This window comes from Dendronephthya gigantea, unplaced genomic scaffold (genome assembly GCF_004324835.1).
Source record: "Dendronephthya gigantea isolate DGI-Jeju-01 unplaced genomic scaffold, DenGig_1.0 000004F, whole genome shotgun sequence".
NCBI classification, from domain to species: domain Eukaryota; kingdom Metazoa; phylum Cnidaria; class Anthozoa; order Malacalcyonacea; family Nephtheidae; genus Dendronephthya; species Dendronephthya gigantea.
In genome coordinates, this window is record NW_021163014.1 from 1985627 (window position 1) to 2003048 (window position 17422).

At 37.5% G+C, this 17422-nt stretch overlaps 3 protein-coding genes across 4 annotated transcripts; all 3 read left to right on the top strand.

The window, feature by feature from the left end:
• The first annotated feature begins 9892 nt into the window (after positions 1 to 9892).
• On the top strand, positions 9893 to 12220 carry LOC114515649. Its single transcript, XM_028534949.1, has 5 exons — positions 9893 to 10558; positions 10685 to 10793; positions 10904 to 11129; positions 11940 to 11989; positions 12210 to 12220. Exons 1-3 carry the CDS (start codon positions 10070 to 10072, stop codon positions 10969 to 10971), a joined length of 666 nt encoding a protein of 221 aa, XP_028390750.1. The 5' UTR covers positions 9893 to 10069; the 3' UTR covers positions 10972 to 11129; positions 11940 to 11989; positions 12210 to 12220.
• Positions 12221 to 12242: 22 nt separating this feature from the next.
• LOC114515646 lies at positions 12243 to 13611 on the top strand. Its single transcript, XM_028534946.1, has 6 exons — positions 12243 to 12293; positions 12371 to 12556; positions 12642 to 12787; positions 12865 to 12973; positions 13133 to 13216; positions 13336 to 13611. Exons 2-6 carry the CDS (start codon positions 12410 to 12412, stop codon positions 13519 to 13521), a joined length of 672 nt encoding a protein of 223 aa, XP_028390747.1. The 5' UTR covers positions 12243 to 12293; positions 12371 to 12409; the 3' UTR covers positions 13522 to 13611.
• Positions 13612 to 13628: 17 nt separating this feature from the next.
• Positions 13629 to 15689, top strand: LOC114515644. 2 transcript variants are annotated; one of them, XM_028534943.1, is made up of 6 exons: positions 13629 to 13717; positions 13864 to 13932; positions 14015 to 14084; positions 14185 to 14253; positions 14329 to 14516; positions 14936 to 15689. In XM_028534943.1, exons 1-6 carry the CDS (start codon positions 13648 to 13650, stop codon positions 15607 to 15609), a joined length of 1140 nt encoding a protein of 379 aa, XP_028390744.1. In that variant the 5' UTR covers positions 13629 to 13647; the 3' UTR covers positions 15610 to 15689. The 2 variants fall into 2 exon arrangements, with proteins under 2 accessions (XP_028390744.1, XP_028390745.1); XM_028534944.1 differs by having other exon boundaries at positions 14329 to 14480.
• The last annotated feature ends 1733 nt before the right edge of the window (positions 15690 to 17422 follow it).

The window sequence follows — 17422 nt, forward strand, 5'->3', positions numbered from 1 at the left end:
TGCTTTGCGTTGCATTAAGTTATAGACTTTCACAGTTTAAGTGAGAGTTAATTATACTCCATTATAGCTAAACCTTCAAAACATCACAAATAATATAAATAACCAAGCAGTGAACGTCAAATGTTGCTTTTCGATTATTAAATTCATGCAGTGATTGCAGTCGACACTATAAACCTTCAAAGTGATATTTGTTATATTAAAACTCCAAAATACACTTTTAAGAACTCTTTTTGAAGTTAAAACGATGATGTAAAGCCTTAAATAGTCGGTCACGTCTTCGCAAAACCGAGCAAAACGACACACTGTACCAAGCTCATAAAATGTATTCGTACAGCAAACACGAAAGAAACCTCGAAATAAACAAAATAGATTCCTACCATTTCAAGGATTATAAACCAGTTGTTCCTTTTCACCGCTAATTCTTCCAGTTCTGATAATATTTTAGACTCTTCCCAGAGTTTTATCTGTCATTTAATTTCAAATTTCATATTGTGTTTTCGAAACATTTTCTAAAAAATTATTTGCAAAATGACAGTTAAATTGCTGACGTTTTTCACTGAAACACGAACGTTTCGTCTTAGCCAATCAGCAAGTTGCTAATTACCAGTCGCCACTCGTTCAAATTTTGCGCGTGCGCACAAGTACCATGATCATTGAACGTCCCAGTGAACTTAATACAACTGGAACGATAACTCCAGTGATAAAGTCTCTAAAATCCTGCGATTGGCTGAAGCCAAATTGAGGAGTCTCGCCAAGCCTCGAGTGCAATGCTTGCGCGCGGTCGAAGGTCGAAGCGTGGGGAATGATGTTCGAACAGTGGTTGTTTATGGCGGTTTTGAAAGTTATTTTTCTGTTAAAATTTACCAGTTTGGAATCTAATTTATCCTTTAATATGTGAAGCAAACTGAAGTAAAAAACCAAGATAGGGAAAGCCGTTTAGATTCTGTGTTGATGGCTTGATAAAGGCAAAAGCGATAAGAAGTGAAAATTGTTCAAGAAATATGGTTGCTTTGGAATTGTAATAATTTTGTTAACGATATACCGACAATCGTGTTTATTAACAAACATGTATTTAATTGCATTTTTTTAACAAATACTTATGACTTAGCAACTGATATTTAAATAATATTATATTGTAAACTTTATTGATTTCTAAAAAGAATCATCTTCGTTAACTGGTGCCTGACGCTCGGGTTTCCATTAACCACCGCATTGTTGTATCGCTTTACGTACGTGAAAAGTCTCAAGGTAAAATACCTTTCTGCCGTTAACTTGACAAGGGATGACCAGTGATTTTCTTCTAACAAGACGCCTGGGCAGGCGTACACTCCGGCTACGGCACAGGTAGGCGTACCGTATACATGCGTCCGTCAAATAACGAGACCGGGCAGGGGTTTGTGATGCCTGAGAGCAATATTGTTCTTTCTTGAGGGCAAAATTTAGCTGTTGCTACCAATATAATTTTAATAGATGAGCTATAAAACGGAGACAACAATGATACGTGACATCTGTAGAGTTTTAATAGCTGAGAGTTCCAATGTAAAATTCCACACATTGTTAAAGCTTGTTCAGTTCGTTTATCTTCCACAAAATATCAAGTTAATAAACAGGCACAGCCTGTATACAGTATATTAAAATCGAAGTTATTGTATATGATGCATACAACCTGCGAAGCTATAATATTCACCAATGATCTAACGACTGATTGTGCCAAAATCCTACGAGTAAAACCCGACGCACTACGAGTGCTAATGCCAAGGAAAACAGTCGCAGTATTTGATGGAAAAACCAAAATTTAAATCCTTTCAGTGTTTATAATCCACGGCCATTTTGACGTGAGCCCGTGAACCGTTCGAGGGAAAAAGCGGTTAACACCATGAACGTAGGTCGCATTTGTGACATCCAAAACTTCCGGCCGCTGGTGTTTTAAGACTCCGGCGTACCTACGGTAGCCGGAGTAATAAAATGTCTTCGGATGCCTGTTCGTGGTCTTGAAAGATTTGACGGCTTGAATCCATTACAAAATGGTTGCAAATTTTCAGAACCAGTTTTTGCTTTAGCTTGTCTTCTCTCGAAATCTGGAAGCCATCTTTGCAGACGTATACTTTAAAAATTTTTTCTGAAAATTCTATTACTCTGTAAACAGACTCTGATGATATTTGCAGATCACCGTTGTTCACAAATAATGTGAATGCTGATGCAGATGCAACTTCATTATGTGGCATTGCGCAGTAATCATGGTCAGGCGTTGCAGGGTTGAAGTGGCATCTCTTGCATGATTCACACGATAGTTTTGGAAGCAGTTTGCGCACGATGTAACCACCAATGTAAAAAAGGATGTTGGAGAGAAACTCTGATGTACTTGGTAAATTCAAGTGACTGCAAAGTAGATCTTCCTCAGGACTCCTTTCAAGTTGCGCTGGGTTTTCTGTTGGTGTTTCTTTTAAAGGTGATTTGTGTTTTCGTGTGTGAAAGAATGGAATGATTGTTGTTGAGGAGTTGGCACTTTTTGAGGCAGTTATAGTGTTCCTCAACAGCATTTTCCTCATTGCATACTTCAGTTGCATGGAATTCGGATTGTTATTCCATCCACCATGAGCTCTTATGCATGAAAAAAGGAGTTCTACGTGATCTTGTGAATACTTGTATGTAAGGAAGTATTTGAAAGGATTTCCACCACTAAACATTTCTGTTGTCATATCAATTGTTGATTTAATTGTGGTGACAAAGCCAATGATAAATGCCTTTCTTTGATGTTTTGACAAAAGCCCATTGGTATACTGTCACATGTTCTCAAGCCGAGCAAATATTCTGAGGAATGCTTTAAGATTTCTTCCCACGTATCTCTTGATTGAGCACGCAATGGTTGTTTAAATCCAACTGCAACTGGGGTTCGAGAGTTTAGAATGTAAAATAATCTGTCCACTAGTCTTACAAATTTAACAGTCCCAGATGAGTTTTGGAATTCTCCAAGTTTCATTGATTTATCCAAAAATTCTATTGCGTCAGCCACAGACGAGCTGAGAGTTTGGGACTTTGGGCTGCTAGTTGGACGCTCATTTTATGCTTCTCAAACAGTAGATATCTTGATGAAAACTCGTTTCCTAATGTGAAACCTTCCTTTTCTTCGATTTTAATGAGTGATGAAAATAGATTCCATGTAATCATATTGTTTTCAGAATCAACAATAGAGCCAAGGTGGGCTAAGGCATTTCTAGCCAATTTAAGCATGTGGCATGGATCCAGTATGGCATACACAACATAGTTCTCAGATGGGTGTATAAAACTGGTGATCATGGTCTCATACGATGTTGTAAATACGCATCCAAGTTCACGGAACATGGTGAAGTTAACAGCAGTACCATCTGCTGTTACAGAATAAACACGTAATCCAGCTTGAGCTGCCATTATCAATGCTTCCTGGACTAACTTGGCCTGCATTTTCCCAGTCATCTTGTCAGTTAGAAAATAACCTATAGGACATTTCCATTGACTTCTAGCTCCTACTAAAACAAATACTAGAGCTTCTGATGCAAATTGGTCTGGCTTCTCATTAGGTATATGTCCATAGTCTATGAACCCCACATATTTATCCTTTTTTTAGTTCCATAAAGTTTGCTTTCTAATTGACATTGCATCAATTATCAGACAACAGTCTCTCTTTTCTTGACTAACCAATGCTTCCTTTTTTAGGGATTCAAATGACTCTTTAAAGAATCCTAGATTACACATTTACACTCAACAACACTGGAGCACTTTCTAATAAGAGATGGCTGAGGTAATGGAACAATTGATTTTACATATTCATATGCCTTTTGGGAGTAATAACTTAGCGTTATTGCAAATTCTTTTACAACATCTGAATATCTCCGTCCGTGAGGATCACAGTTAGTGTTATTCTTTGCATCTCTAAAAATTGCGAGTTGTACCCTATTAAATTTGGCTGAAAGTAATTCAGCATCTTCATGAGAGAGAAGTAGTTGTTGTTTCAAATCTTCTATGATATCTCCCATGGTCTGCTTTTTGGCATCCGTTCTTCTTAATTGTTGTTGCAAACCTTTTATTTTTCTTTTTAGTTTATCCTCCTTAGATTTTCCATCTTCTTCTAAATCCTCTATTGTGTTAGCATGTTTGCAGTAAGTATGATCATGGTTAACAACATGAAGATGTGATACAGTTGTCAAAGCTGCCAGGTTACAAGGTGACACTACCTTTTTTCTTATCTTTTTAGGGATGCCGTAGAGAGGGTTGCTTGTTGAATTGAATATAGTTGGCACACCTGTTGGTTTTCATCTGCTGGTACCATTTCCAGATGGGGGAATGATGTAATCTGATTGTGAAAAGTGGTTGCTGCAGATGTATGTATAATGTGTTGCTTTCCACTTTGGCAAGTTGTTCACTTCGCATATTACCTTTTCCTATTTTTAATGATCGAAGCCGTTCTAATGATTACTAGCAAGCGGGTTTTCTGCGCAAAACATTACGCATACACACGCGTTTTTTGTGGGAGAAGGGGTTTGGGGGAAGCACTCCTATAGGATGTAATCTTTGTGGTCATTCTTTCATCCCAAAGACTCGCTCTTAGATGGCCTTTAAATCGTTGTCCTGGGGTTTACATTCTCCCCATTAGGACTCTGCAACTGCACACCAGCGCATGATGTCATGTATGCGCACACGCTACATACCATGAAAGAGGTAGCTAGCCTCTAAGACATCAACCTGACCAACCGCACACGTTAGTTGGACAGTATACGATTCGACTGATCTATGATTACAATAACTTAATGCTGAGTCTATGGGCTTGAACGTGACAATCAGGAGCGTTTCCTCCCACAATACACAGAATGTGTATTCCCATAGACGAAGGAGCCTTCCCCCCAAAATAGGAAATCAATATTTTGAAATATTGGCCAGTGTGGCTGATACGCTTGAGAGCGTTGAGGTAGGTGTTTGAATGTAACGTCGTTCAAAACAATCAGAAGACCAGCGTCCTAACGTTTTGATCAGCCAAGCAGGCAGGTTAGCCGATGCTGCGGTCGTAGCAGCGCAGATCCGAAAGCTATGACTAGCATATTCCGTGGCGTTGAGACCAACTTTCTGTAACAACGTTCGAGTCTGGGCGGTTAACGTTTTTTTCGTGAGCGGTTTGCCTGATGCATGAATAAAGAGAGGGCCGGTGGTTTTTGGTCGCCGTACTAAATAGTGCTTCATGGCCGAAACGGGGCAAAGCGCGGTCCCTGTGGCCCCAACAGTTATTGTGTGACCTACGCGAAAGGGGTCTGTTTTGGATTCTTTAAGGTGAACTGTCATATAATTAGGCTGGGCCATTGCTGTACCTTGGGAAAATGCGATATTATCTTTCGTGAGGTGTATACTGGAGTTAAATTTCAAATTTGTTGTTAGCTCACCCAAGCGGAGAAAGCCAAAAAATGCCAGGATCATAGCTGCCCATATCATAACGGAGTCATAGTTTGTAGTGTTAGAGACAGCAAGCAACGCGCGGAAGAGTTCTAAGTGATGAATGGTGATCGTTAAGCGAACTGGAACTTTATACCCCTGTGATCGCTTTATACCGCGTAGTACTAGTTGCAGCCGCACCATTTTTTGCAAATTCATGCGAGTATGACCGTGGCGAACATGGAAGTGGCGGACGGCCGCCAAATATGTTTTGATCGATGCATACTTGATAGTTCTGGCCAAATATGCAACATATTCTGTCAAAAGGGATTCATTGGCAGGGAGACAATGTTCGATCTTTTGTCGCCTAAACCAATTTACAAAGTGCTTAAAACTTTTTTCGCCTGCGCTGTAGGTCTGCTTAGTTGTTGTTGCAACGGAAAGATTTATATAGCGTTGAATATCATCGTTTAAATTGCCAGCATTATTTCGGGGACCAAACATGGGTTGTTATCCGCCTGCGGTGCCAGTTGACGGAATCGCTGAAGCTGAAAACGAGAAATGGAGTCTGCTATTTCGTTCCGTTTTCCACAAATGTGCGTTGCCCGAATGTACACATTATATCGCAGGGTAAGAAGAGTTAAGTGACGAAGCAGATCCATGACCCGAGGGATTTTGGAACGTTTGGTGTTAATCATGTTGACGACTGCTTCATTATCACACTTAAATTTAATGCGTTGATCGCGCAGTAGGGGCCCCCAAATTTGACATGCAACGACGATAGCAAAAAGTTCTTGCCATGCAATGCTTATACCGGGAACTCCTAGTTATTGGTGAGCATGCCATGTACCCTGGAACCATTTGGTCCCAAATATGCCACCATACCCAAGTGTCCCAGAGGCATCAGTGTATAACACTAAGCTATCTGAATCCTGCCATTCGGAAGATAAAAAGAAATTAGCCCCGTTCCAATTTAAAATAAAATCCTTCCACATTTCAAGATCTTGGAAGAAACCCTTACTGAGTTTAATGTGATGGTGTTGCTTTGTAACGTTGCGAGTCAGGGCAATCATATGTTGACTGTTGTAGAAAGGGGCGACCGGGTGGCACAACTTTACATGCGAAATTAAAAGTTCCTATGAGGGATTGTAGTTCCTTCAATGTGCACGAGGTCTTGTGTTGGAAAGTAGTGAATATGCCATGCAACCGTGTTATCTTATCTGGAGGGAGACGTGCCTGCATTTGAACCGTATCTAAAATTATACCCATGAATTCAAGAACTTGCGACGGACCCTGTGTTTTGCCGGCGGCTATCGGTATTTTTATATTTTGAAATGCAAGAAGCATGGCGGATAAACTTTGTTGACAGATGCTGTCAAAGGGCAAAGCGGGTGCTTTTGGTTCAATGAGCAAAAAATCATCTAGGATATGACATGCGAAGGAAATAGGGCATTTATTTAGTAAGATCTACTCCAAGGCATCGGAAAGTTGATTAAATATAAAAAGAGCACTGCGCAGACCAAATGGCAGAACTTTGTCGTAGTAATATTTTCCTCCCAGCACATTCCTAACAATCTCCCGATGTACTTAGAAGGGAATACCCTCTTTTTCACAACGGACCCCAAAAGCAGTTTTCCTCAGGGGGCGAACGAAGTCTCTGCATCGAATATAATATATAGGCGCTCTGGATGTTCCCATCAGCCGTGCCGATACCACAACGCATGTAGCAAATGCCGAGGCCCACATACAGCATACTTTTGCCCGACCAACCAAGCCCAGCCCGCCGAAGATTCTGAAGCCCAACGCATCTCCAAGCGTCACCACACTGACCACAGACCTACCAAGTCAAAGCACTAACCTAGTTCCGACACCCATCAATGTAAATACTTTAGAAAAAGCCCTTATGGGTCATCCAGACCCTAATTTTGTGTCACATTTATGCCAAAACCTTAGATACGGCGCGCGCATTGGCTTTCATGGGCAGCGTGCGCCACGCTCTTCCAAAAATTTACCGACGGCGCATGCGGACCCTGCAATTGTTTCATCCAATTTAGCTAAAGAGATTTCGCTAGGCCGTGTGGCTTGTCCCTTTAACGAGCCCCCATTTCCAAATTTTCAAGTTTCTCGTATCGGGTAAGTCCCTAAAAAGCATTCGGAAAAGTTCCTCACTATATTTCATCTTTCATTTCCGAAATCGGGTATGACCAGCATAAATTCTTCTATCTTACAAGACGACTTTAGTCTTCAGTACGTTACTATCGACGATGCGATCAAGGGAATTATGCGTTTTGGGCAAGGTTGCTTTCTTGCAAAAACCGATATCGAATCTGCTTTTCGGCTCATACCTATACAGTGAATATCATCAACCACAGCTGTTGATCAATAATTGACCAATCGATGCATGCGTTGAGGGAAACTTTTCGGCGAAACTTATGGTCGTAAATACACCATCCCGAGATGCGTGGCGGATTAGACTCATGTATTGCAGCAATTCCTGGGCCCGACCCGGGAACGAATGTGTCAAGACACTCATGTAGATCGTGAAAGTTTTTAGTCCACTGTTCAATATCGGTGATTTTTGCGACGGACTGAGACGACCTTTTAACCTTAATTACCGAGTTCTCAAGCGTCAAGGTAATAGGCTCGTCGTCAGAGCCATTAGAGAAGCTTTTTGGGAGAAGCTTAGCTAAGTCAAAAAACTCACCCGATTGAATTTGTCTCACGTATGCCGGGGGAACATCGTGGAATCCGTGGCTGTATGGCACTTGAGGTGACGTCGCGGTAGGAACCGAGTTTACAAACTGTGCGGCTACGGATTGCTCAGGGGCGTCATCAACGATGGCCTCATCTACGCTGTGGGTGACGGGACCAGAGTTCTGCATGGATGCCACAGCAGCTTTAGCGGTGGTTGTCGCGATCTGTTCAGCCGATTTGTCGAGGATGGCCTGAATTTGCGCTAACTGAGCGTCGTTGAAAGCGTTCGCTGTCGCTGTCTGTCGAGGATTATCCGGGGAAGTTGCAGGGACCAACTCTGACTCAGGAGAGCTCGAGGAAGCGTGACGCTGTAGTCGGTGAATCAGCGTGTTTCGCCGTCCGTTCGAAGGTAAACCTTGTTCGGCGCAACGTTCTCGAAGAGCCATTAAACTGATCTCGCTCGGTGGCTGATGTAGTTGGCGTTGTGTTGTTCGACTACGTGCGGCTCGAGGCATGATAAAAATTTATTTTTTTTTTCGATTTGACGTAAATAATGCCTTTTCATTTTGCGAACTGTGTCTTTGAGCAAAACGATTTGCCAAGTGATAAGATTGAGCTTGTGCATGCTGCTTATGCGTGACCCTCTAAAATGTTATTGGTTGTTTTTTCGCGCCAAATGGAAAAGGAGTTTAATTGGTTGGATTGAGCAGGTCAAATGATGTTTGCGTGTGATGCCATATTGCATCTACTAATGCATTGGAGCGCCGGTTTGACGCATGTCTGACATGCCGCCCGCAAACATATGTTTTTTCCCAAAGCCGAAGACACACCTTGATATGAACGTTTCCTCATTAACTTTATTTTAATATTGATATACTAAAATAGCTTTCAAGCAATTTTGAATTGCTCAAAGGGAATCTAAGTATATGTATATTTAACTAATTGGTAATATGTGAATGGCATACCTATAAATGCATTATTTATCATGTTTACTTTATGCTACAGGTTGCCATAATAATTAATTTAATTTACAAAAGTTGAAAACTAATGGCTAGTATAGACTGTATAGTTAAAGCAAATGGTTTCTGTATTCATACAATTGCTAAAGTGCACAGATATTTGTGCCTAAATTTTGTCATTAAAAGTCTGTATTTATTTTTAATTGCAAACTTTACCTGTGAAATGCAACCTTTTTTTCATTGCTGCCTGGATTTTTTCGTTTCTTTTTCACTGATTTTTGCTTACTTTCACAGCATGAAATTACACAAGAAATGGGCATGTTTATTTTTCATAACCATGTCGAAAAACAGCTATTTTTCACTGCAATTTTAAAATATTATCGTAAATATTTCGCTTTGTTTACACTCTGGATCTCTAAAAAAGGATTGGGTCGAGTCAAATTTAGTATGGTTTTTTATTTTTCCCCAAAAATAACCACATAAAGACCTTTTCCGTCCGACAGCATCAATTTCCAAGCTTGAAATTTATGTCAAATAAAGTTGGTAGTGATTTACGTCCATTTAGGGCGGAAACTTTCGAGGTAACAATCCCGTATCGTAAATATTGCGTAAGTTTAAACGCGCCGAAAAAAGTTAAACTTTCAACAGGAATAAAATAATCCCTAAAATTCATTTCCTGCCTAGAAAGTGTTTTTTTACTAAAGACCAGATAAGGTTGAAGCTTTCTAGACTTTATTTAATTTCGATTGTTAGTTTAAGGTATGAGAAATCATGCAACGAAAAGGGGGAGGGATTTCGACCCGTGACGTGCAATGGCGGCCATCAGTCTGGCTTCAAGATGGCCACCCGTTCCGCGTGTTCTAAATCACATATAATGAGAATTCTAAGTTTTAGAACATCGGATATATGTGACATGGGATGATCATCTGAGCCATCTAACACGTTCGCTGTTTGCTGTACTGGGAACGAGCTATTTGTTATTATTGCGTATTATAAATTCTAAATAGAAGTTCGCCAAAATGGCGGATTCTTGCAAGCGTTTTAAGGCATGCAAAATTCGCGTTAATACGCAGTCAACAAAGGGAAAAAAAACTACAAGACATGTGCGTTTAAATTCAAAGAACTATTGCAAGATTTCTCAGGAGTCAAGTTCGAGTAAGCAGAAGTCTTTCACAACGGGAATGGAAGAAGAACATGTTGATGGTTCAAATATCGACGATATAAATAGCAGCCATGAAAGTGATGACCAAGCTTTTTCTAGTCTTTCACGATATCACTTGCGCCGGGTAAAAGAGTATCACAGTTGGGAAGATGTGAGGGGGTCTCTTTTGCAAGCACGCATTGAGGAAGAAGCTTTTTGTGACGAAAGTATAATGTGCATCGAGTGCCATAACAACTTCGCTGTTTGTCGCTGCGTGGATTGTGGTCCTAGACAGTTGTTTTGCATCAACTGCGCGAAAACTATCCACGAACAACGCAACGTCTTTCACCTACTTGAAATTTTCAAGGTGCGTGTGATGTTTTTGGCGTAAAATATAACATATTTCAATATCTTTTATATGTATATTACATATTCAGAACTGACCCTACCCCAGACCCAACTGTTTAAAAATTAATGTTGCTTATTTTCTCAGGATGGTTGTTTTGTTCCTTTATTTGTTAATCATGGTGTTTTGACTCTTGATCACCAAAGAAATTGTCCAACTGCACAAGCACAAAACATTATTTGTATTGATGAAAAAGGTGGGTTTATTGGTACTGTGGATTTGATAACTGTATTCAAGTTTGTTTTCAGTCCTAAAATAATTGTGAGAAAAGTTCTGTAAGTTTCTCCTTTGGTGCATTTTTATTAGGGCATCAACACTTGAAATGGATCAACTTTTGTAACTGTGAAGATGCTGCAGTTACACTTAGCTTGTAAAGTTCCAATTATGGCCAGGATCAGCTGTTAGACCTCAGGTTGCATTTCATTTTAAGTTGGTTACACTTGCTGAGACACTTCTATTGGAATGCCATGTATCGTTAAAGAAATTTTGTGATGTGTTGGGCCTCAATAAGTCCAATATGCTTCCTGTTTGGGTATGTTATTTTGTTATACATTTGAAGCTGAGTAATTCCATGCTATTTCAACATCATTCAGAACAAATTCTTGACACCTAACCTTTCCAAATACTTTATGTTTATATATTTTCTAAATAGACAATTCTTGATTAAAATATAATAATAATATAGCATACTGCATACCAAGTATAAATTATTATATACTGTGTAATATTTATCTGTGTGAAAATGACATGGGATTAACTATATAAACTCTAAATGCTCTAAATGACAATAACTTGACTGTTTTATTAACACTTTGATGCTTGGAATCTCCATTGGACAAGTAAAATCATATAGGGTTAGCCAGAGTAAAATACTAGAGTCATGCCATGGGCATTAAATAGATAAAGAAAATAACTATAATTTATTACATATTATTGATTCCAGCTTTAATGAGATATTTCAATTTGTTTGATATATAAGACATTAAATTATATTTGCCTACTAATTATGATGTTAGTTTGGTTGCCAGCTAACTAGTATACAGTAACTATAAAGTCTACAGAGTGCAGATACTCATGTTCCGAGCGAAGTTTAAAATTTCATAATTAGTGGACGTGCAAATATACACTTATTTACATATCACACAAATTGGAATGTCTCGTTAGCAAACCATGAAATGAAGTGAGAAACTAGAAAATAAGTTATATATACATGTGAAACATATTAAAGATTTCTTTTGTGTTATAAAATAATCAATGTTATGTCATATATGGTACACTTTAATTATATACCATAGATAAATAAATTTATTCATACATTATATATTTTTTTTGGTTTTCTAAGGTTAAGAATCTCTATAAAATATTGAATGATGATTCTTTTGATGAATTTAGGTAGGGGCGTATTTTGGTTAACTGCATGACACAGTACTGTTCTTGTCAAATATTTTATTTTATTGTTTTTGCAACTTTTTATGATAAATTTTAAACTTCAATTCTATATATATATATATATATTTATAATATATATATATATATATATATTATATAATATATATATATATATATATATATATATATTTACAATACCAACAATAATATTTTATTTATGTAGATATCACCAAATTTGTTCAAAACAATAAAACAATTTGTCTTGCAACAAAAACCTGACAATGTTTGCCCGTTATGTCCTTTGCAGGTATAGAACTCCACAGGTATTTTTTTTTTATGTCACATTCTCCTTTTTGTATTTAACATATTGTGATAATTTTGTAGAGTGAAACTGATACTGACAAGAATGTTGCCATTGAGTGCATGGATGGATGTTTTGGGCTTGTGAGAAAAAAGTCTGCTGGTGCGAATCTTTTACCTGCCAGACACAATGGTACATTTTTTGCCAATCAGGATGATGTCGATAGCTTTGTTGATGACAACTCAAAGAAGGCAAAGCAAGCCCCTACTGTAAGTGGTTACTGGTGATTGTACTGTAAAAAGTAGTTTTGTTGAATATTATCATTATTATAAAAGAATCCACTGTTTTTCCTAGGATTGCAATGAATTTAAATCTGGTGAGGTTAGTAACATGTTACGATCCAAAGGAAGAAATAAGCTTTTTGACGAGAAGGGAGTGTTTGGTAGAGTATGCAGACATGAATACCCAAGGGGATTTATGAGTATCAAACATGGAGAAAGGTGAGCAAACAGTCATCAAATTAAAGTGCAAGTGTACATGTTGATAGTAATTTAGTGCAACATACTGTATATTTTAGGATAGCATATTCAGTGTATGAGGTTAAAAAGCTTCTGTGTCATTATGATGAGGATACTGATGTTAAAATAATGTATGACATTGCATGTACTTTGTCTGCCCACCTAAAGGTAAGGTATAGGCATAGCTGCCTGATTACAGTTTAAATTCTAAGAAGAAGTAAAGTTCTGTCATTTGGAGATGTAATCTCATGTGCAATTTTACATGTATTGAATATTATTATATATGAATTTCAATATCCATTTGCATATATATTTTATTTTTGATAGAAAAACGAAGAGCATACCATTCTTGGACGCATTGACTTGGCAATTCCTGTTTTCCATGCATATGGACATAAATCTTCTTGCCAGGTCAATATATGGTTTAGAAGTTGTCGGTTTTGTTATCAAAAATTTAATTGTCATTCTTAGGTGCAGTAATGCAGTATGTCGCATGTTGTTATTTATCTCAGAATTTTCCCGAAATGTAGGTTGCTTTTGGTCCTAGAAGAAAGGAGGGATTTGGCCTTACTGACGGTGAAGGAATTGAAAGACTTTGGTCTTACCTCAGAGGATTTTCATCAATGACAAAGGAAATGACAGCTGGTCGAAGGGTTGACGTATTAACAGATGCGCTTCTTCACCATGCAAGACATTGTCTTCTACAGTTTGGCTAGTTGAATATTTCTGCCTTGGTGGATTTATGCCACCAATATCATTACAGTATTGGTAATTTTTTTGCGACTATATATTTGTAATTCAATGCTTGATTTTTCCCCACAGGTCCGGCATTGTTGTCTAAAATGCAAAAAACAAAGAAACTAATGGAAAACTCAGTAGTACAGTTGGAGGAGATCTTTTCAGATTTAAAAGGTAGAACATCTTATCTAACATTTGATAGTATTAAACAGTTATTGGATGAGGCTTTTGTATATGCGGAAAATTTCAATGTAAGTGTTAGTATCATAGTGCTGTCATAGGTCGAATTACGTTATAATAGAAAAGTCTTTCAATTTCAGTTTCCTATGGTACTGATGTAATTAACTCTTGGATGAAAGCAGAAGAGAATATGTTGTTAATGAGAGGCAGTATGTACCAATTATAACGTAAGGAAATACCGTGTTCATTTGTAACAAGATGTGTAATATTATCATAACTGTTATGTTGTAGAGAGAAAACCATCGCCCATGTCGTGGGAGGCTAAATACGTACAGAACTTAGTTTTCTTGCAGGAACTGAGGTTAGACTGATAATGATATATTTTGTGCATTTCCTGGCTGATTGTTCATTTATTTTTAATTAACAAAATATTTTCTAATACTTATAATGGTATGCTACAGACAAGGCATTGCTTCAACAGAAGCTGAAAATCATGAAACCATAAACGAGCTTGTAAAGAGGAAGAAAGCGTAAGTATTGGAACTAGCGACCGAATAGAATTGTTTTTGGTGTTAAAAGTCATATATACCTTTATGTAACTTCAGGATTTTAAAAATTGTCATGGGAATTGAAAAAAGCTACAAGGTTCACCCAAGATGGAGAATGGGCGAGGAGAAATTCAACGTGGCAGCATTGTCTGTTCTTCGGGATAGGCGAAACCAAGCATTAGAAAAATTATACTCACTTGCAGTCGAACGTATGTTCTTATTAAATTTGAAGCGAAAATATGCAGGTATTTTTTTTTTGCTATAACTCAAATTGTGATCGTTTGATGATCCAAGAATTATGCTTGGTTGTTTAGTTTAGGTTGGCACCATATAATTATCAATTAAGCGGACTAGTGATTCAATATAAACTGCCTTTTATTCAAAATGAAGGCAAAACAAAATAATGTAAACATTAAAAAGGCTTGCGTCGCGTAGACGCGTACGACCCCTTTAGTAGTCATATGTTATAATGGAAGTTGAAGTTCGTATGCTAATACTGCAATGGTAAAACTGTTTTAAGTTTTCAACATGTTTATTCACGGTGTGCCGTATCCTATGAATCGACATTACTTTCATTTGTAATGATGAGCTTTAATTTAAAATGGGAATTCCCACTCTAAGTTTGACATGACTCATTCGTTTGTGTTTTTTTATCGATTAATAGACGGCCAAGCAATTGCAGAGAAAGTTTCTAAGCAGATAACACAAAGGACGAATTCTGCTAAAGTAGTTGTTGAAAAGTACAACGCTAGCCTTGCTGCTTGGAAAGACAATGTAACTGGGTTGCCAGAAGAGCTAGAGTTTGACAAGGTAAAAGATCCAGAATCCGACCTATATAAGGATTTCAGAGAAAGCACTTTGAGTGAGGATCAAGTTCCATATTCTGTGAAGAAAAGCGCAATAGATTTGCATAATTTCATCGAAAGATGCAAGGAGGAAACAAGTTATTTGAAAACTGAAATGTGTAGGCTTGTTACGTATCACCAAACCCAAAAGTCAAGTTTTTTAGAATGGCTGAAGGACAACAATGACTCGTCATCAACCGTACTCATTCGAGGAATTCGGTGCATACTTCAAAGAAAGATTCTGGAAGAGGAAAACAAACTAATTGTTCTTGGTGCAACGTTTGGCAATCACCTACCAGATAATGTATCATCGTCCATTCCAAAAATCGAATGGAGTCATGAAAGCACCATGCCCTCTACCAAACACGTTTTCGAGAACTTGGATCAACTAGATGACCAAAGGGAACAGAGTGAAGAACAGGACGATGAGATATTGTCAATTTTAGACAGTTCAGATGACGAGGTTGAAGATGAATCTGAAATGGATTTCTAAATAAATGCAAAGCTCTCTGTATCATTTTGCATGATGTTTGATGTACATAATAGGTTTTTTAATTATATATCTTGTCTATACAATCTGATTTATTTTTAGTGCACAAGCATAGTCTCCGTCTAATGTGTGGAAACATGCATGTTTTAATTTATTAAAAGAAAAATTAAAAAATTATATAACAACAAATATTAAATTAAATTATTAAAACAATTGAAATAATTTGTCCCTCGCATATTACGCTTTAGTATAAATTTCCAGGTGACTATTGATTTTTCCTGCATCCTCATTGCTCAAAATTCACTGTGTTTGAAGTGATAGTCTCTTGTTGGTGAATATAGCTCTGTTGTTTTTTTAAATAAAAAGAAATTTGAATAATATTCTTGTATGTTTGCTTGGTGACATCAATAATTAAATTAGCTTGTGTAAGTGCACCACCTAAGTATTTTTAAAATACAGCAAGTTTAATGCAGTGTTAAATACTTACGTGGGGTACCTACAAGTTAAATTAATTAAGAAATTTGAAGTAATAATTTTCTTGTATGATTGCATGGCGACTTTAGTAATTATAATAACTTGTAGGTACACCACGTAAGTATTAAATACTGCAAAGCTTTCGGTCCGTTAACCGTCAAATACTTGTCTAGGGCGCGCGCATTAATTAGAACTTAATTAAATGAAACCGTTTAATTAATAGCGCGAGCAAACTAATCACGACTAACATGATATTTAAGTGACGCGCAAACGTGTATTCAAGTAATTGCACTGATGAAGGTCCGGGTTAACGGACCGAAAGCTTTGCAGTATTTAATACTTACGTGGTGTACCTACAAGTTATTATAATTAAATTTGAAGTAATTATTATGTTGATTCAACTGTGTATCATTTTTGGTGATAAGAATAGATGTGCAAAGTTTCAAACAATAATTACTTCGTGAAGTTTGAGTTCAATCACGCATGATCTGCTCTGACACCCTATAATTGCACCTAAGTTAGAAAAGCTAAGCCTATTTTTTTCATCGCGCACTTCCATTCTCTCAATTGATCTGAAATTTTAACTGTGTATAATTTTTTGTGATACAAATAGTTGTGCAAAGTTTCAAGCAGTAATTCCTTCGTGAAGTTATAATTCAAGCACGCATGATCTGCTCTGACACCCTATATTAATTACACCCCTAAGTTAGAAAAGCTGAGCCTATTCTTTCATCGCGCACTTCCATTCTCTCAATTGAGCTGAAATTTTAACTGTGCAGAATTTTTTGTGATACAAATAGTTGTGCAAAGTTTCAAGCAGTAATTCCTTCGTGAAGTTTGAATTCAATCACGCATGATCTGCTCTGACACCCTATAATTACACTTAAGTTAGAAAAGCTAAGCCTATTTTTTCATCGTACACTTCCAATCTCTCAATTGATCTGAAATTTTAACTGTGTATCATCTTCTGTGATACGAATAATTGTGCAAAGTTTCAAACAGTAATTCCTTCGTGAAGTTATAATTCAAGCACGCATGATCTGCTCTGACACCCTATATTAATTACACCCCTAAGTTAGAAAAGCTGAGCCTATTCTTTCATCGCGCACTTCCATTCTCTCAATTGAGCTGAAATTTTAACTGTTCAGAATTTTTTGTGATACAAATAGTTGTGCAAAGTTTCAAGCAGTAATTCCTTCGTGAAGTTTGAATTCAATCACGCATGATCTGCTCTGACACCCTATAATTACACTTAAGTTAGAAAAGCTAAGCCTATTTTTTCATCGTACACTTCCAATCTCTCAATTGATCTGAAATTTTAACTGTGTATCATCTTCTGTGA